The sequence below is a fragment of the Littorina saxatilis genome, linkage group LG5 (assembly GCF_037325665.1).
Source record: "Littorina saxatilis isolate snail1 linkage group LG5, US_GU_Lsax_2.0, whole genome shotgun sequence".
NCBI lineage: Eukaryota > Metazoa > Mollusca > Gastropoda > Littorinimorpha > Littorinidae > Littorina > Littorina saxatilis.
The window spans coordinates 13,077,866-13,097,865 of record NC_090249.1 but is presented as its reverse complement, the minus strand read 5'-3'; the positions used below and the strand labels follow the sequence as shown (position 1 = coordinate 13,097,865).

General features: G+C 40.6%; 3 protein-coding genes and 1 long non-coding RNA gene across 4 annotated transcripts in view; 2 read left to right on the top strand and 2 right to left on the bottom strand.

The window, feature by feature from the left end:
• The window catches only part of LOC138966016 (polycystin-1-like protein 3), a 2,119-nt gene extending 1,116 nt beyond the window's left edge, over positions 1–1,003 (bottom strand). Inside the window, exons 1-2 of the mRNA XM_070338106.1 lie at positions 979–1,003; positions 1–458 (exon numbers count right to left, since the gene is read on the bottom strand). The exon at positions 1–458 is cut by the window's left edge and continues 571 nt beyond it. Of these exons, the coding sequence (XP_070194207.1) occupies positions 1–458; positions 979–1,003 (483 nt within the window). The remainder of the gene's footprint in view (positions 459–978) is intronic.
• Positions 1,004–2,514: 1,511 nt separating this feature from the next.
• LOC138966337 (uncharacterized) lies at positions 2,515–5,088 on the top strand. The gene is made up of 5 exons (XM_070338534.1): positions 2,515–2,624; positions 2,945–3,118; positions 3,252–3,342; positions 3,612–3,760; positions 4,311–5,088. The coding sequence occupies exons 1-5, from the start codon at positions 2,530–2,532 to the stop codon at positions 4,315–4,317; spliced, it is 516 nt and encodes a 171-aa protein (XP_070194635.1). The 5' UTR covers positions 2,515–2,529; the 3' UTR covers positions 4,318–5,088.
• Positions 5,089–5,298: 210 nt separating this feature from the next.
• On the bottom strand, positions 5,299–13,637 carry LOC138966336 (uncharacterized). Its single transcript, XM_070338533.1, has 19 exons — positions 13,123–13,637; positions 12,858–12,929; positions 12,584–12,712; positions 12,402–12,473; positions 12,130–12,258; positions 11,869–11,925; positions 11,579–11,623; positions 11,243–11,278; positions 10,862–10,984; positions 10,347–10,650; positions 9,834–10,040; positions 9,181–9,256; positions 8,763–8,786; positions 8,257–8,481; positions 7,816–7,886; positions 7,578–7,682; positions 7,216–7,427; positions 6,683–6,847; positions 5,299–6,480 (listed from the first exon to the last, which is right to left on the bottom strand). Exons 1-19 carry the CDS (start codon positions 13,443–13,445, stop codon positions 6,231–6,233), a joined length of 2,625 nt encoding a protein of 874 aa, XP_070194634.1. The 5' UTR covers positions 13,446–13,637; the 3' UTR covers positions 5,299–6,230.
• A 1,374-nt stretch (positions 13,638–15,011) lies between these two features.
• LOC138966335 (uncharacterized) lies at positions 15,012–19,469 on the top strand. The gene is made up of 5 exons (XR_011455672.1): positions 15,012–15,854; positions 16,446–16,514; positions 17,652–17,745; positions 18,714–18,884; positions 19,340–19,469. It is a non-coding gene; the product is annotated as an uncharacterized lncRNA (long non-coding RNA).
• Positions 19,470–20,000: the final 531 nt, after the last annotated feature.

Sequence of the window (20,000 nt, the reverse complement as noted above, 5' to 3'; positions counted from 1 at the left end):
TTTCGTTTCCTCCGTTTGGGCTTTTCTGAGGTTCCCCATCATGGTCGCTGACTCTTGTCGCGAGGAAGTCTCCGACGGAGGTTTAGATGGTGCCGAAGTCTCCAAGGTCGTTCCAGATTTGGGTCTCAGCGAACCCACGGAGTTAAAACGCGAACGAGGCCGATATGCGCGTGACGTCATTTCCGTTTCCTGTGATACGGCTCTCTTGAGGGCTTCCTTCATTGTGTGTTTGTGCTTGGTCAGAGGGGCGCAGAATTCGTGTTCCTCTAGGTCCACGATGCCTGCCTCCACCAGATAGACGTCCTCGTTGTGCACGTGCGGGGTGCTCGCTCTGCGGTAGGTCTGCATGTCGTGACGATAGTCTGTGATTCTGACGTCAAACTCGGCCAACGTCATACTGGGCGTGAAGCTGCCTCGTCGCAGTCGTCGGTACTCGGCTTTCTCCGCCTCGGACAGACCTTCAATGGGAACAGAAACTAATAAGGCATTACAATATTTCAGCTTGGAAGATTTAACAAAATAATGATTGATTACTTTGTGGATCAAAATTCTGCCTAAAATTAAACTTGCTATTACAGACCCAAACACGTTTAATTGTACTGTTCATTATTTGATGAATTGAAATGTGTATAGGTAACTTGCGTTTGAATAGACGATGTTCGGAGTAAAACTGAATGAATTCATGTTGTCATTCTGATCTCTTTGCTAGAGATCGTACCCAAAACATTTTCAGATACGTTTCTGTCATGTATTCCATTTGTTTCACAATTAATTGTTTGTCTGTTTACTATAAAGACGATTTTGTCGATGTACATGTGAATATCTTGTTTTGTGTCCGTCTGTCTGTCTGTCTGTCTCCCGTCCGTCCGTCTGTCTTGAGACCTGTGTGTGTGTGCAAGTTGTAGGCTAGCGTGTGTATTCGAAAGATACATGCAGCCCATATGTGTCGCCACGCGGCTGTGTCTGAGACATATCTACCGATTCCTTCATACTGAACTTTCATCTGTGTTCTTAAAGTAACACATGTGGCTGTAGCTCAATAATTAATTCATTTTGGTCACTTGTACAAATAATCTCATAAACGTCCTTTAAAGTTGATAGAAGGAGGATTGGCTACAGTATTCGAACACAGAAAAAAATTGTTGGTACGATATTTTCGAGAAAAAGAATTCGTAGGCCTAAACATTATTCAACAAGGCCTTTGGCGTAATCGTCACCGGAAGTCAAGGGAACTCCCTACTTCCGCCACTACTGCCGCTATCAATTGACAAGTACAACATCACTATGTCGTCGCCATCGGTAAGTTTCAAAGGCCGTGCAATAACTTTTCGCCCCTAACTTAAGTCTATTTAGATTTGGGATCCAAAAGTGTTCTACATTATCAAGAAGAAGAAGAACTGGAAGCAATCTGTCGACATGAGAGTGACAGAGTGAGAGTCATTCATGTCACTACCGCAAAAACCGCCCCACTCGCATTTTCTGAGTTTGACGGTAAGAGTAAGCATACTCGTAGATCTTGATAATTATAAAGGGTAACAGCCTTCATGAACTTTGGAGCATAGGCTGTATGCCTCTTAGCTTCTTTTTGCTTTCGATGGGTTGCTTCTAGATCTGTCGTAATCCCTGTAGCACTACATCAATCATTCAATGTACTTGTGGACTTTTGCTCAGAACATGTAAACAGCATAAAGTACTCGGTTGGTTTTTAATTTTCTATTATTCCTTGGTCATCACTTGTTTGATGGATGATGCCCTCCTTCCCTCTTTGCTCCCTCTAGAATCATGTGCAAAGAATGTGACAGAAGAAGACTTTGACTGTCTAGCAGTCCTAACCTAAGTATTTCTCTCATAACCCCACCCATACCCCCAGGTGTGTTCTCATATACATTAGTTTGATGAGAAAATTTGCTAGTAAAAACTGGTTTGGCACTCACAGATGACAAAAAGAGTGGAGAGCTTACCAGATGTATTTCTACATGCTGAAGATACAACTAATTTATTATTGTTGATTTCAGACAAGCCGGAGTGATCATGAAACAGACTCACCTGCACCCCACAGAGGGAGAGGAAGGAGGAGAGGAAGGGGAGGGGGAAGAGGAGGTGGTCAGCCTCAAGAACAAGATCAGGTGTGTTTTCATGTCCATTACTTTGAGAACATTTGCTATTTTGGCTCTAATAGATGAGACTGAAGAGCTTACAATTAATTATATGAAAATTAGTTCTACATGCTGAAGATACAACTATTTTATTATTGTTGATTTCAGACAAGCCGGAGTGATCATGAAACAGACTCGCCTGCACCCCACAGAGGGAGAGGAAGGAGGAGAGGAAGGGGAGGGGGAAGAGGAGGTGGTCAGCCTCAAGAACAAGATCAGGTGTGTTTTCATGTCCATTAGTTTGAGAACATTTGCTATTTTGGCTCTAATAGATGAGACTGAAGAGCTTACAATTAATTATATGAAAATTAGTTCTACATGCTGAAGATACAACTATTTTATTATTGTTGATTTCAGACAAGCCGGAGTGATCATGAAACAGACTCGCCTGCACCCCACAGAGGGAGAGGGAGGAGGAGAGGAAGGGGAGGGGGAAGAGGAGGTGGTCAGCCTCAAGAACAAGATCAGGTGTGTTTTCATGTGTACATTACAGTGAAATCTGTGGTATCCATACTGGTCTTATCCAAATACCCTGTGATATACAACTGGGGAATTACCCAAATACGTATTACTTAGTCTGAATCTGACCTGTGGTATCCAACTACCTGTGGTATCCAACTCTTTTTGTCTGGGCCCCTTCGTTGTTGGATACCACAGGTTTCGCTATAGTTTGAGGAGAAAATGTGCTAGTTTGGCACACATAGATGAGAGAATTGGAGAAGTTACCATTAGATGTAAATTAGTTCTTCATGTTGAAGACACAAATGTTTTATTAATGCTGTTTTCAGACATGTTCCACAAGTAACGAAAGAGGAGGAGACAGGGGGAGAGGAAGGAGGAGAGGAGGACGAGGGGCGACAGCACAGCAGCGGGGCTCTTCAAGTGGCAGGGGGAGAGGTGGTCGAGGGAGGTGGGATGTGGCCGGCATCCCCACTGCGCAGCAGCACAGGAATAACTTGCAGGTGTGTTTTTAATTAATTTGACATTATTATGAGGAGATATGAATAGCAAAGTCTTTCGCATGTATACACAGATAATGATAACAGCACACATGTTTCATTTTAAAACATGTTTGTTGTCTTTACATTATTACAGACTCAGATCCAACAGCTGGATATTGCACAACTGCGACAACTGGCCCTCGACCTGGCTGTTGCACAACCAGGTCTTGTTTTTGACATGCTTGGTAAGTAACTTCTGCTTTATGGTGTTCTGATATAAGTTTGCTCTTGTCATTATTGTGGTATTTTGTGTGAGCTCTCTATGTAGTATTTTGTTTCTGCATTCTGCTGAAAGTATTTTTTCAATGGTTTTGTTGTTGTTGTATACAAAAAACAAAACAAAAAAAATATATTTACATCCATGGTGCATTATTGATTTTTTTTACTTTGACATTGGTAATCATAAAATATGTATCATAAATTAAGAAATAAAAATGCTTTCTGTTGAAAACAGCCGATCAGTCGTCTGTGCCAACACCTGCACCATCACCAGACCATGCAGCCTGGCCGGACTGGTGTGTGTGCCGACATTGTCGGCACATGCCCACACCTGCAGAACGGATCTGCTGCCAGCGCCGCACTCAGTGCATATCAAGAATGCCTGTACGTATGCCCATTTTTTATATAAAAAAGTATTTATTAAAAAAATATTTACATGAAAAAAAAGATAAACACAGTCATGGTCAGATTGTGTACTTGTGCAGGGTAATATAGTTGTATGTAATGATATACAGTGGAACCTGCTAGTACTCATACTATAGTGGACTCTATTATTGTGATTTTCCACTTATAATGAAGAGGGTTTTTTTCCCCCTTGGGTTCTCTCTGTTAGACAAAAATCTAAACTGTAATAGCAAATTTCTTTTAGTGAACGACTTTCCTCTTCCCTTGAAGTTCACATTGGTATGTAGTCCTTGGAGTCCAATTATTATTATTTATTTATTTTTGTATTTCTTATTTTTGTATTTGAAAAAAAATGAAATTTGGATATTTACAACGCGCTTTATCTTTGCTGTGTAGGAAACTAAAAGCGCGGCAAAGGTCGCACTTTACCAGGCGCCCCACTCAAGGCCCAACAGGGATTCGAACCCGGGTCAATGTGATGTGTTGTTACTTTGATGATTACAATTATTATTTCTTTTTTCTTTTGCAGGAGATGAACATCATTTTACATCCGTTCGTGCTACACCTGAGCAGGAGGCAGCGGGTGGACATTTTGGTGTTTGCGGAAGAGGGAGGCGAAGCCGCCTCCAATCGCCATGCTGCCTATCGCCAGTTTGTTTTCTGGCAGCATGGTCGTTTGGGGGCTGGTAACAGGAGGGCTATCCCTTCATGTTGTGTGTGGGCCATTCGGGATACTTACCCCAGTCCCAACAATGTTTATACAGGATACATTCCAGCGCGCTTGCAGTAGATGGGGTAATTGCTCTTGAATACCGACACACAACATGGAGGGATATTTTTCGTCTGTCTCTTCCTCAAGCACCAAAATGTCCTGAGGACTTGGACATGTTTGACTTTTAGTTTTCAAATTTTTAATTGCCTCTCTGTATGGTTGTAACAGCTGTTTGATTGTTTCCATGGGTTTTTGCACACATTACTTTTTGAGTGCAAGAAAAATATTACAGAAACATTTTGTCTTGAAAATGAGAATGTTATTTTGGTTGACTAGAAAATTATGTTAAAATGGTTTCTTCAGCTGAGCTGTTTGTTTTGTACAAGTTTGTGTTCATTTACTTTGTATGTACTAGTATGACTCCACAAGTTAATTTTAATAAATGTATATTTGACCAACAACAAAACAAGTTCATGTGCCAGCAGTGACACAATGTCATATCATGTAAATTATGCTGTCAGATTTTGAAATTGTGTAATTCTGAATACAGAATCTGAATCACTTCCACTTTTTGTAATGGGTTCAGAAAAAGAAACATGATGTTATTGTTTTTAAATTTATATCACACAACAAACACACAATAGTCTTTAGTCATTTTCAAAGTGGTGTACATCCCTTTATCTGCAGACAACAAACAGTTTCTGTCTTTGTTTTTTGTTTTTTTCTTTTCTTTCAGCAGACATACTGTTGCACAATTACCACACCACAACGCACTCATAAAAACAAATGAACAGACAGACAAATATCAAGTATCGTTACCACCATTATTCTCATATTGTTTCCAGGTAAACATGTACAAAAGCCAACTAAACAGATATGCTAAGTCACGCTTGCAGCCACACATAATAAGAATATACTAACACATGTTGTACAAACCCTCAGTCTCTCTCGCACACACATTAGTATCATGAATAAACAATTATTGTACACAAGCAATATTTTCAACTAAACAAGAAAAGAAAAAAAAAACATGATCACCATGTCACAACCACTCCCTCAGTCCCTGCATTGAGAGGTGGGTTGTCGCTGACATTCCTTTAATTATAATGGGAGGTACATTTTCAGCCGAACATTCCAACATGCTCAATTATAATATGTGTTGCAATGTGAGTTTCTTGTGCCTGCAGCCATTCTATGCCGCCTGAATCTAGCCTGTGAAGCAAAATGTAGTCTAAGGCAATTGATATCAATTTGAAGTGAAAATCATACAACACAGTCTCAACTAAAATGATACAGCTTTGGAAACTATTGATAAATGCTTTTCTTGCAAATTTAGTCTGCCAATGTATAATCACAAAGTTATTACTATTTTTCAAAGTTATTATTAAAATCATTATTCGCCAATGTATACAAGAGCCTCCCATCTATATTGGTGAAATAGCGCAATTTAGGGTCCATGATAAGGCAGCAGATTAAATTAAAAAACTAAACACAGCCATGCCATAGAACTATGCGGGTCTATGCATTTTTACTGGTTACCCACACATACAAACATTGCTGTCTTGAAAAGGGCCTTTCAAAAGTCCACTGGTGTCATATTGTTGTACCTCTCCACATGTCAAAAACAACTGTAACAGAACCGCAGACAAAAAGGGAGGTAATAATTATCCCACTTGACACTCTTTCCTTATGTTCTGCCTCCTTTTGGGCTACTACCAGCTCAACTGCTACCGTCATTCAGGTAAAACGAGATTTTTTCTGTGCAACAAGTTCACTAGTTGGAGGTGGGGAGGTTGCTGCCAGGTGTGTTGACAGTCTCCTTGGGTCCTCTTGTGCCAGAGGTTTTTTCCTGTGCAGTGGCAACGGGTCTTGTAGTCTCATCTCCATGATTCGCAGCTTCAGGGCTGGAATGTGGTGGTAGGTCTTTGGGACCTTCACAGGGAATACCGACCAGCGGCCGGTTTTCTTATTGAAGCATCTGTGATACCTATCAACATAGAACAAGAACAATTATGACTAAAATGCTTGACACTAACCCTTGTAATGGCCTTGAATGTCATAATATAACTAAACATGCCAAGGACATGATCATACATCTAGAACTTGAAGCCTGAATTTACATGTTTGGCCTGTGAAAAAAACAAACAACAAAAACATTGCATTGAGTGTGTTTCAATACATGTACTTACTTCTTTCTGCCATCCTTTGAAGTCGCCAAGGGTCGACCAGCATGAGTGTTGTGGTCCATGGCTGCCAACAGAATCCTGGCTTCATAAACCGGAGGTGTGTACGCAAACCTTTTGCCCGCATACATCAACAAATGTTGGTGAAACACCTCCAGGGGGCATGTGCTCCTGTATGTAAAAAGAAAGTATTATATATAATGGTAGAAGTGAACACGCTTATCATTAAATATTTTACAGTGATGTTCTGCTGATACTGTAGCGATAGGTTTTCTTGTTTATTTACCTCACTGTATGATATAAATCAACCCTGTTACAGCGAAATTCTTATATTCACTATAACAGAGTTCCACTGTATAATGTTGGCCAGCACACATCAGTATGAGCACTACAACTCCTGATTTTTACATCGAGTATTAGTAATTACAAAACCACACAAACAAGTTCATACTTGTTGCACCCACATAATCTCCTTTCATGCACACTGTAAACAGTTCCCTGATTTCTCCCTCAATAGTGAGTAATAATAATCTTCTAACCTGTTTGTGATGACCAACTCTGCTTTCTGGATCAGAGTCTGGTCTAAGACCACAGAGGCGAGCTGTTTCACTAGGGCACGGTCTTCCTGAGGATCAAGCCAGGCCCTCCCATCCTCCCTTTCCCCGCCCAGGTCTTCATGGTCGCAGCACCAGGCACCAGCATCCCAAGAATGTATGTTGCAAACATGTTGCAAAACTCCTCGCCACATACCCTGGAATGGAACAGACACATTCAGAAAACTATACATGCCTGATTTTTTTCAAACTATTGAAATTAGTGCATAATTGTGATTGACGTGCTATTATTATTTGTAAATGAAACCGTACAAATAACCAAACAAGACAATGACCAAACAGGTTACCATGAACTTTGTCTTGGTGTCAGCCTTCTGGCAGCAGAACCAAAAGTGGTTCACTATCGAAGGGATCCACTTTTGCAGCTTGCGACCTTTACTGCCTGCAGCAATCTAAGAAGAAAATGCAAATGTAAAATGTAAAGATACACACACAAACAAACCAAAGAAAACATGAGAAAACCAATAAAGCATTCACAATATTTCAAAATTGTATCAAACTATAACACAATTACAACATACGTACCTTGGCTAGCTTCTTGCCAATATTTTTGGCAACATGCCACACATCAAGGGAATGTTTTTTTCCGATCGCCTCTTTTTGACAAAACAAAGAACAAAATATATTCATTTGCAATATCAAATATTTGGTGCATACATTTTTAAAATGTTTGCTAAAATGACCAGCCCAAATTAAATGAAAAGGGCTTAGCAATGCACACATAATACAATGAACAACAGCTGCTAAAGAGACAATAATGGTGACACACTCTAAACTGTATCCCCAAAGTGGGCAAGAGGTATATTATCTTGAAATTAAGCATTCTAACTCACTGCACTGTCCATCCAGATGGGACTGATGTATGTATAGATAATAAATGTTGCATAATAAATTACCGCTAACATATAATTGACTGTTAATCACACACACACACACAAAGGGGGGAAAAGAGGAAACAGAACATACTCATATCTGCAGCTATTCCCACATGGGCATCAGTGACGACCTCATCAACAGTGGTGTCCACCCGTTCACCTTCAAGCACTACCTCATCCAGTGCCCTCTTAAATCCAACCCTTTCCATGTTCGTGGATTTTCGCTGTGTTTCCCGTTTGTCCACACACTGGACAGAGAGAATCTTTGTGGTCTCAGCCTCCATAAGAGTGTAGCTGCAGTACTGTGCGCAATGACCTATTTGAAAATTCAATGCACCATTAAAAAGTAACCATTTATGATGAAACCTGCAAACAATATTCTCTGACCGGACATCAAAATTGCAAGGCTTTTCTAAGCTCAGTTGTTTGTTAACATGGTTACGAGAACACAGGCAAGCCAATTACTCAAGCGCCTAGACTATATCATTCTACATGATGGTAAATAGCACATTCTAATATTCCAATGACTATGTAAAATTGGGGACATGGTATATATTGGGTCATTGAATAATGCAGGTCTGCAATAATCGTACTGACCTGGTGAATCATTGCGTCCATCTCCTGCACACACACACACACAAAAATGGAATGACATAACAAAATAAATGTTCAATAAAAAGTGCTCTGCCGTCACTTGACAACAGGAAGTCAATTTCAGTGGGTTACATGAAAATGTAACTTTTTCTTTCAGTCTATTTCTCAAAAGCAAGCACGCCTTGATACAATGTCCAAAATTGAATATTATGTCCTGCATCACATCATGTTTTGCTTTTGAGAAATAAAATAGAAAATATAAAGTTGATTTTAGACATTCATTTCAATATTATTGTGGGGTTGGGGGGGTGGGGGGTGGGGTTGGGTTAAGTCTACAGCATTGGATACATTATATTTCTGAAATGGCACAACAGTGACAAAGGGGTCAAACATAAATCACAAAAGAACAACAAACACTCACCCAGAACAACCAAATTTTGCTCTGCCAATGAGTCGAAGATGGCTCGTTGGTGGTCCTTCCATGTGTCCTTCACAGCCTTTATGATAAATGGAAAACAAAGTTATATATCTATATTCTTGTGAGTTGGGACAGTCACTGAGGGACACACAAAGCAAGAATTTTGCCTCACAGACTAGACTATGTCAACTGTTCTAGACAACAACAAAAAATGCCATACTTGTTACAAAACATCTGAATACATAACGAGAATGGGTTGCTTTTAGTTTCTAAACATCATTTGTAACTAGGGTGGCCGGTTGGTTCTGTGGTGAACACGATTCCCCAGGGATACAGCAACCCGGGTTCAAATCCCCGTTGGGCCGTGAGTAGGGCGCCTGTATAGTGCAACCTTTGCCGCGCTTTGAGTTTGCTAGAGATAAAGATAGAGATCAATAATAATAATAATAATAATAATGGACATTTATATAGCGCGTTTCTAGACAATCTACTCATAGCGCTTTACAATATTTAAACAGGTAAAAACAAACATGCATAGATATTAACACAAACTGGCAGGCAAACATAAACAACACAACTATCAATATCCAAATTCCATTTTCTTTCCATTTTATACACACACATTATAAATTATTTTTTAACTGTTTTTTAATTACCTGCACCACATAATGTTTCTGGACAGCCTGGTGGAAGGTAGCACCAGGAAAGGGCAGGTTCAGCACCTTCGCCCACAACGCCAGCTTGGCATAATTATTTCCACTTAGGAGGATACATGTGCTGACTAGAAAATCACCACAGTGAATTTTGTTGGGCAGGGTGGGCTGGGCACACCATGTGTGGCTCACATGGCCTTTCACACATTCCTGAAATTCACAGATCAGATTTGAAAAAAACAAAAATGCAAATGACTTTATAAAAATTCAATGTGTCACTGTCAGTAGGATTACTAGGAACATATACATGTACAAACATAATGAGTTGATGAAGCCTAAGTGCATTCTGAAATCTGAACCATCATGCCACATTTAGTGCTGTTAGACTTAGTAGTGTCCAAGATAAATTCAACATTTTAGTTTTTAACGAATGAACGGCCAGACGGACAGATGAACCAGGTGAGTACATAGACTGACTTTTGCTTCGCATGTGAGTAAAAAATAAAATGTTCTCACCCATCTGAGGTACAGTGCTGAGCCTGTGAAGCCCTCCTTCACGGCAGGAACATGCTCACACCCAGCAGTGGAGCATTTCCTGATGCTCACAGCAGCCAGTGCCTTTAGTTGGTGGACAAATGCTAGGCACAGTGTGCTGTTGCAAATGTCCTGGCACTGGTCTGCTGTGGCTATCCTGGTGATGCCTGGTCCTAACTCCACCTCCTCCGCAGTGTCAGCATCACCTGTCTCTTCGTCCTCCTGCTGGCCGTACGCCACCTCCTCAAAGGCCACCTCGTCTGCCTCCTTGGCATACTTTTCATCCCTGACACATAGGAATAAATAAAAAATAATAATAACATTCAGTGTGCAATACAGTCTGATGTAGATTAGACTTCCCTAGAAGAATGAAACCATTTTAATCATTTTACAACATAAATGTATAAATTCATGTATACATTACATACAAATGAAATAGATTAGAATTTGTTTTATTCTTACAAAAGCAACACATTAATAAGAAATGCAAAACATACACATCCATGGTGAGAAAAAAACTGGCGTCTTGAGATTCCAGCTCGATATCATCGACATCAAAGTCGCTGTCATCACCATCTAAATCACCATCACAGGTTAAATCACTGAATTCAACAGTGATGCTGCACAAGAGAGACATTGAAAACAAAGTTAGCATCACTCAAAATAATAATGTAAGTTGTCAACTGACAAACAAGAAAAAATGTGCCTGCAGTGCCAATCTATAATACTACTACATGTATCTCCGAAAACATAAAAAATCATCAAATGACCTTTATTATCAGAATATTCTCATTGTTTGTGTGTGTGTCTTGTTTTTCATCATTATTATTTTCACATGGTTCTTTACAAATTAGCTTTTTTAATAATACTACACTTACTTGAGAGGGTTGACAAAGGAGCGGTCAATGTTCTGCCTGTAAACATAAAAATGGTAATTATAATGTATTAAAACATGCAAACAAGAACTAGATGTACTGGGTAAATCAAAACACCCCTCAACAGTATCCAGTTTCTGTTGACATTACATTTCATTATCTTGAAAAAACAAGAAGTAATAATTGGTATAACTAAACCAGCAACCAACTCAACAATCAACAATAGTAGACACTAATGACTGCCGTCATTGTAAACTGAGGTAACCGGCTGGTGTTGATCTCTGGCCGACAGTTTGCCAACTCAACTCAAATGCAGATAACAAACAATGACAAGCTTACCGTTTTGACCTCATCCCTTTCCCTTCTTTGGCAGGCTGATCAGTCCTATAATTGAAAAAAAAAGTTATTTATAAATATGATTTGACTATTTAACACACCTTGAATCAATCGATAATGTGAACCCACTGGCACTTGTGGAGACGATTTAAAGTTTAGCATTTAGAACTTTGTAAATAGATAGCGGTTTTTGATTTAAACAAGACAGTTATTTGTGCAAGGGAGACAATATACAACCGGTGTAACCAGCCAACCAAAATCAACACTGCACCATGTTCAGTAAATGCACTCACTTTTCAATCTCAAGTTCTGGCTCCTCCTCGAATGGCTCCACACCTGATAAAGGTGTACTGAAAAATGTCAAACAATCAACTCTGACCATCACCTGATTAAAATGTGTTTAAATGCATGAAACTAGCAAACTGACAAACTGAACAAAATCTGAAACCAATCTTCCCAACATTTCTTTTTTAAGTTTTTGTGAACCCCATTTACTGTCAATAAACGGTCTATGAGTATGAGTATCAATTTACAAAGTACATATATATATTTACCACGGCTTGGACGAACTAGGGACAGAGGAGAGGTCGGGGGTGGTGCTGACTTTCGCTTGCTGCAGGAGCTGCCCTGGGGTGGAAGTTTTCTGCGGAGGCTGTTTAGCAAAGTCTGGTCTCTGCACAGCTCTGTTGAATAAGAACAAAAACAAAATCCATGCACTTTGAAATAAATTCGGTTCCTACATTCACTACACCCAGCTGAGCAAATTGGTAAATGTATCAGAGCTCTGTGTAAAGCTGACTTTCACAATGTATCAATTGACACTGACCTGCTTTCAATATCCCAAGTAGAACATCCTGGTTGAGGGTCAGTCAATGCGGCCTCTTGAATCTGTTGATAGCTAAAAGTAAAACATAAAAATAAGTCAGAAGTCAATACAGCGCTAATTGACTGAAAAAAAAAATGAAACGAATGTTCATCTATAATTATCAGTTTACAAAATACATTTACCACGGCTTGGACGAACTAGGGACAGAGGAGAGGTCGGGGGTGGTGCTGACTTTTGCTTGCTGCAGGAGCTGCCCTGGGGTGGAAGTTTTCTGCGGAGGCTGTTTAGCAAAGTCTGGTCTCTGCACAGCTCTGTTGAATAAGAACAAAAACAAAATCCATGCACTTTGAAATAAATTCGGTTCCTACATTCACTACACCCAGCTGAGCAAATTGGTAAATGTACATCAGAGCTCTGTGTGAAGCTGACTTTCACAATGTATCAATTGACACTGACCTGCTTTCAATATCCCAAGTAGAACATCCTGGTTGAGGGTCAGTCAATGCGGCCTCTTGAGTTCGTTCGTACCTAAAACAGAAAAAGAAGTACAGTAGTCAAGAAAGCACTGATTGACTGGAAACAACACTTTGGTTTTGAAACGAATGTTCGTCACACTGTCACTGTAAATTATTATTTGAAAACATGGTACTCAAAGAGAAAACAAAACAAGCAAATGACAAGAACAAAGGAGGAATTTGAATTGAATTTAAACGATACTTACGCGTCCATGAGGATTCTAGAAAGTTCCGTGTCTGCTTTTGATCTGTTGTGAGGTTTCAACAAATGAGGTGTCTTGGCAAACACCTGTCCTCGGAGGGCCCCCCATCGTTCGAATTGGCTGGTCAAACAAACTTTCAATTTCTCCCTCAGCTTTTTCTTTTTTTTCTTGGCCGAAGCCGTGCTTGCAACTCTGGCAACAGGCACAGCAGGTGGTGTAGGAGGCAAACATACTTTTGGAGGCATAGATCGAAGACGATCTTTCACATCTTGAGAAGCCATCTTTGTTTGTAGGGGAAATCCGTTTCCGGTAAATGTTCTAAACATAGAATCGCCTCGCTATACACTGTCACGTGACTGTTCTAAAAATATCACGGCGAAGGGTATGGGTTTATTTCGAAACTATCTTCAATTATTGATTTCTGACAAACTACAAAGATTTGAATAGCCCCAGTTGGTAGAACACCTAATTTTTATACGCTGCAACAGCTGAAAAAGCCTTAAACCTATGGGTTGAGCTCAATGGGAGTCTTTAACAAACCCGCAACTTTTGATTGAGAAGATGGCTCGCGCATTCGCGACTGGAATATCCAATGAAATCCATCAAATAAATATGCAAAGCAAGAAGTGGACTACCCCTGGAAAATACTGATGTCCCAACTACGGGTGATCTGTGTAGGCCTCTCAGACATGATAGAAACCGCAGCGCAGTACTCTCTAAACGGAAGTCACTTTTTGTGACCACAGTGTGACATAAACTACTAATTTAGTACATCATTATCTACAAGAAAGAGTAGCAAACATGGTAAACACAAGTGTTCAATTGAACACAAGTGTTTACCATGTGTGCTACAAGTCAAAGTGAGTGATCGAGCGAGAGAGATTGATTGATTGATTAAACTTTATTACAGAAGGATGGAGATTTTAGGCGTTGCCTAGTCTTACAACCTGTCCTTGCTGACTAACATGAATACAAAACAGACATGAGAGAGAGAGGGAGACAGAGACAGATTTGGGGGTGGGGGTGTAGAGACAGTCCTACACATTCATACACACGGACACATACACAGACAGACAGACACACACACACAGCGAGAGAAAACACACGCCTTCAGGCGTGCCACCCAAGACACTATATATCGGCAAATATTCGCACCACACGCCAATCAAAATTATTCATAAACCGACTCTGACTCGATCGATTAAGCGATCGAGGTATTGACAGAGGGGGGGGGGGGGGGGGGGGGGGGTGGCGAAAAAATGACCCTTTTCATACTTCATCACACTTTGATGAATTTTTCCTCTGGCTTTTATAGAATGTGCAGCTGCAATTGCTTCGATTACCTGCAGCCACCCCCGACACGTCTAGACTTCGTGTGACTTTCCTGAGCAGTATCATGGGGCTCATTCCTTTGATGCGCGGATTTTATTTGCTCCCTCTGTCTGTCTGTTTTTATCTTTTTTGCTCGCCCGCGCGATCTCTCTGTCTCTCTCTGACACGTACGCAAGCATAGTCCAACACTCACACACATTCACAGGCACTACGGTAACAGGAATGCACGTTAGCACCCCCCCCCCCCCCCCCCCCCCCCCCCCCAGGAAAAAAGCCAAAACATACACACACACACACGTACACAGGCTCTACATACACACACACACACACCCACACACACCCACACACACACAAATATACAGGCAGAGAAGCCCCTTGTTTATCTTTCGCGTCGGTCATGCTTTTCAACGGCTTAAAAGTAGATTTCAAAACTTGTAATTAAATCATGTGTCATGGAAAAATAACAGCCAATCAACAATACCTCTCAAAACTTCGTAACTTGGGTCCTTTCCTTCACACCACACACATACAAACTTCTCAGAGAGAGAGAGAGAGAGAGAGAGAGAGAGAGAGAGAGAGAGAGAGAGAGAGAGAGAGAGAGAGAGAGAGAGAGAGAGAGAGAGAGAGAGCACCCATTGCACACCGGTTGGACCGTACATAAGGTAACGTTAAACTATGCTTGTGCAACGTATGTGGGAGTATCACTTATAACCTCAGGGTATCTCTTATCCTGTTGCGCATCTATAGACTAGAGACAGCGCTGGTTAGACTAAAACATGGATCGGGAACTTCAGTACGTACTTAGGACTACCGCGGCTGTGCTTGCAAGTTTGGATAGTTCTTTCTTTCTCATTTGATCCGAGTTTTATCTGTCTCATTAAATGCCATTTTTCTACCTACTACACATATAGTTTTCCTAATTGATTCCCGAAGATATGTTAGTTTCGCTTCCACGTTTCGGTTTTCACTAATTCAACATGGCCGGCGTCGGCAATGCATCTTTGATCATCTTCTTCCGAAGAGGACTGGGTTCTTGCGAACGTCTCAGAGTCCTGCGGTTGAGTCACTGTTACCGATAGTGGTTAGCTCCGGCAAACAGGGAGATTAAAAAGGTGGGGAGGTTTAAAACTATGCGGTACAGGGGAGAGTGCGTTCAAGGGCGGGCTCTCATGCCCGACTCAGCGACTGCACTGAGGAAACTGTGGCCGAGACGGGAGCGAAGGAGGGGCCTGCTTCGGCCGATGAACAAAGAAACTGTGATCGAACAAGTATGGTGTTACAAGGGGAAAGACCCGCAAAGTGAACTTAGTTGCCAAAGCCCGAAGTGTGACGACGGACTCGGTTTCCAGCAACTGTCCACCGACTCAGCGGCAAAATATGAGTTGACACGTCCGAGGTGAAAGGTAATAGTCTCTTCTTATTAGAATGAAGGTCATTGTTTATGACTAAAATACAGTAGAATCACATAATGCACGAAGGAATGGAACATGTACATGGAATAAGATTGTCCGTCCACTAAGACACATTCCTAAAGGTGGAACCAACATCCTGACGGCTATGCAGAGGAAGTGTTCTTTTTAAGAAATGCATTCAAATAAAACAAATAGGGAAATGCCCACTGAACAGAAACACCCAGGCTCCTGATTTTTGGTATGAATCCAAGTTGAGAGAGATCAGCTGAGCTAGGATTTTACATGGAATAAGATCATCCCTCCACTTGCATACAATGTATACAACCAGAAATGAAGATACAGTGTGCTTGATGTGGTGATATGATCAAGTGACATTTTGCTATGAATGTGTTTAAGCAACTAGTAGCTTCTTCAGCGTTAATTCATTAAACAATCACTCTTATTCTTAGCACATAGAGCACATTGAATGAGTGTGTGCATGTGTGTGTGTGTGTTTGTTATTGCAATGTAAGACCTTATAATATAAATATACACAAATTATAACACATGCTGGGATTCTAAATATGTTCTGTTTACTTGCAGGTCTCAGTTATTACCAAGCCCTGCCTCATTCTTCCCGCAACACTGACATGGTGCTGTTGTAGAACACAAGTAAGTCCTTTGATCATTTCCAAAATACACTAGTGCAATAGCTTGTGAGTGCAACTGGTGGTAATGAGAATATTTTACCACAAAAGGCTAAAGTACAAATAACAGATTTATTATGTTGGAAAAAGAAGTAAGCCAGAGCAAGTGATTAGTGTACCAGTTAGCTAGGGTGGATGTATTATATAATTACAATTTACAGTCAGCATAGAATGTTGAGGACAGTCTAGAATTTTTCTCGCCCTGTGAATTCAACTGCAAATCAGATGGCATGAAGAAATCAATGTTATATTATGCTCTGCATTGAGTGAACCATCTCCTGTCATTCTGAGTGACACATCTCTTTAACTGAAAAACATGCCAGTAATTAAATCCAGGCTACATGGGGATGGAAAATGACCCTGGCAATTTCAACCTCTGAATGATTGTGTCTTTGTGTAGCAGGATTATGGATCTTCACAAGCCTTAGTTCATTTGTCTGTACATGTGTATCATGTATGGCGGTATAAGTTAATACTATTAGTCAATTTCAAATAGCAGAGTTATTTTCAGAGCTTTCTAACTTCAAACCCTGTGGAATCTATAGTTTTTAATTTAAAGGGTATTTTGACTTTGACTCCAAGTTTCTTTCTTGCAAAGTCATTCTTTTCTCATTCAAGGGACTAAACCACTACATGTACTGATGACTGCCTGCATCAGGGTTATAATTTATGAAGAAGTCAAAATGCACAATATATCAGTTTACAATTTAAAGGCCCACTTGCCTTGTCACTACAGTATAATGTGGCTATGCTTTAACATGGAATCCCTCATCTTGGCCACATACAAAAAATTATATATTCAGTGACTGCTTGCTGTGGTGAGTTAAAATGTGTGATGAAATATTTTCACAAAAAGGTACCAAGTGTTGTTAACAAAACTAATTCTTTAACAAACAAACAAAAACCACTCTGCACAGAGAGCATTCAAGCTGATCTATGTTGCTATTCGTCCAAGTAGAGGGATGATCTTATCCCAAGTAAAAGCCTGACAAGATCTGAGACTGTGAAGCAAAATGTTTTTACATGGTAAAGTAAGCCTTTAACGAGCAAGTATGTCTATTGCACTGGGTGTTTTATTATTATTGTATCATTTTTCTTTCAGGTAGTCTCTCTTTAAACTGACTTTCTACACCATGGTGTCTCTGGCAGTGTTATATTGGCAGAAGACAGTTGGAACTGGATTCCTCATTTAGATGGTAGGCATGTTTTGGGCTTTTGTGTTGCTTTGGTGTATGTGTGTGTGTGTGTGTCTGTTCTATACCAGAAATAAACACACTGTTTGCTTGCTGTGGTGAAATGACATTTTGTGATTTTTTTTTTAAATGAGCTAGTACAGTTGTAGCTTTTACAGCATTTATTCATAACACAATCGCACTTGGCGCAGAGAGCAACCAGACCGTTCATTGTGGGTATGTGAACAAGTTAAGAGATCATGTCTTATCCCATTTTAAAGCCTGACCAGATCTTAGACGGTGAGCCAAATTGTTTTCATGAGAAGGAATGTGCCTTTCAGAGAAATCTATTAACTACAGTATTACTTTACAAAACATATTTTAAGAAATGAAATGTGTTACAAGTAACAGCCATGGGGGTGATAGCCTGTAGGTGGAATAATAATCTTCAATTGCCCAGAAATGATTGTTATCTGGTCAAGAAATGCAAAGCATTTTGATGTTTGTGACGATTAGTTACTCTTTATCACGTTTGGTCCCTGATTTTGCTGTCCTTGTCTGCGTTGGGCAGGTGTGCGTCCATGATGTCATTGCTATTGAAAACTAATCTGTACTGCAAAGTAAATGTACCCGTACATGACGTACATGGCAGTTGTCAACCGGGGGCCAGCCATGACTGGGACTGATGTATCCACAGGCACTCGACACCAGGTGGGCGGGGCCAGTGGTTGGGGTGTGATTCCCTGCCTTACACCACCACAAAGTGTAGTATCAGCAGACAAGACTGAGCAGAACTTCTGCCCCCCCCCCCCCCCCCCTCACCAATTGACCACTCAGTGCCATGTGCCTGCAGCTGTATCATAAACACTTTGTGACAATAGTTGTTACCTCCTTAGAACAGATCTTGTGATGCTCCTCAGTCAGTCAGTGTTTGATGGATGCTAACTGGTATACTTGACATAGTGTTCATATGAAAGTTTTATGTGTTGCAGCTCATCCAGATCACAGGTACACAAAGGAGCTGGTTACAGTGATAACATAGGCACATGGAACTGCTTATGGACTACTTTAGAAAGTGAGCGGTTACAACCAAGACTCTTCCGTCAGGAAGGTCTGCGGAAGGGTGCTTGATCTGTTTCCTCGGACAGGCTTTTCAAGACTAGGTAGGTTAAACCACATGATTGGGCTTTAATTATGAATGCACTTCAAAATTCACTCTATTTCATTATCTTGTACAACCCCCCGCGGGTTAGGGGGAAGAATTTACCCGATGCCCCCCAGCATGTCGTAAGAGGCGACTAACGGATTCTGTGGTCTCCTTTTACCCTTGTTAAGTGTTTCTTGTATAGAATATAGTCAATGTTTGTAAAGATTTTAGTCAAGCAGTATGTAAGAAATGTTAAGTCCTTTGTACTGGAAACTTGCATTCTCCCAGTAAGGTAATATATTGTACTGCGTTGCAAGCCCCTGGAGCAATTTTTTGATTAGTGCTTTTGTGAACAAGAAACAATTAACAAATCTTCAATAGTACTGACCAAAGAAGAAGGTTTAATTGTGTGATCATGATTTGATACATATGCTTGACCCTGAAGATGTGTTTTATTTGTTTTTGTTTCAGAACAAAGTTTGGTGAAGTAGAAGCTACCGCTGTAGGCTGGTGTAAGGCTGAAGAAGAACCTCTGACAAGTCAATTTTCAAGCAACTGAGCACGAACCCAGGTACAAGACACAGAGCTCTCTTTCTATCGGTCTGTTATTCATAGAATGACACTAACAGTGACACAAGTAAATAATCTGTATCATTGTCTTGACCTCTAGAAATTTGGTAGAGAATAAGATGACTGATAGTATTATTTTGATTATTTCATGGTCATTACAGTGGCCTCCACCCTGCCCCTTTTAAGACACCCCAATCTAAGACTCCTTCCTATTAATGACCCTGTTTTCGCAGACTTCTTGTTCATAACATCTGTAAATTCACTCCCATTTTAAGACTTGCTCCATTTGGACTTGGACTGGGTGGCCGAGTGGTAACGCAATTGCGCTCGGAAGCGAGAGGTTGCGAGTTCGACCCTGGGTCAGGGCGTTAGCAATTTTCTCCCACCTTCCCTAACCTAGGTGGTGGGTTCAAGTGCTAGTCTTTCGGATGAGACGAAAAACCGAGGTCCCTTCATGTACACTACATTGGGGTGTGCACGTTAAAGATCTCACGATTGACAAAAGGGTCTTTCCTGGCAAAATTGTATAGGCATAGATAAAAATGCTCTCTCTCTCTCTTCC

Coding starts and splice junctions, on each gene's coding strand:
- LOC138966337 (XM_070338534.1), top strand. CDS start 2,530: ATGAAACAGACTCGCCTGCACCCCACAGAGGGAGAGGGAGGAGGAGAG. Junction 2,625..2,944: donor AGCCTCAAGAACAAGATCAG/GTGTGTTTTCAT, acceptor TGCTGTTTTCAG/ACATGTTCCACAAGTAACGA. Junction 3,343..3,611: donor TCTTGTTTTTGACATGCTTG/GTAAGTAACTTC, acceptor TGTTGAAAACAG/CCGATCAGTCGTCTGTGCCA.
- LOC138966336 (XM_070338533.1), bottom strand. CDS start 13,445: ATGTTTAGAACATTTACCGGAAACGGATTTCCCCTACAAACAAAGATG. Junction 11,279..11,578: donor AAAGGGATGAGGTCAAAACG/GTAAGCTTGTCA, acceptor TTATGTTTACAG/GCAGAACATTGACCGCTCCT. Junction 8,787..9,180: donor GCAAAATTTGGTTGTTCTGG/GTGAGTGTTTGT, acceptor GTGTGTGTGCAG/GAGATGGACGCAATGATTCA.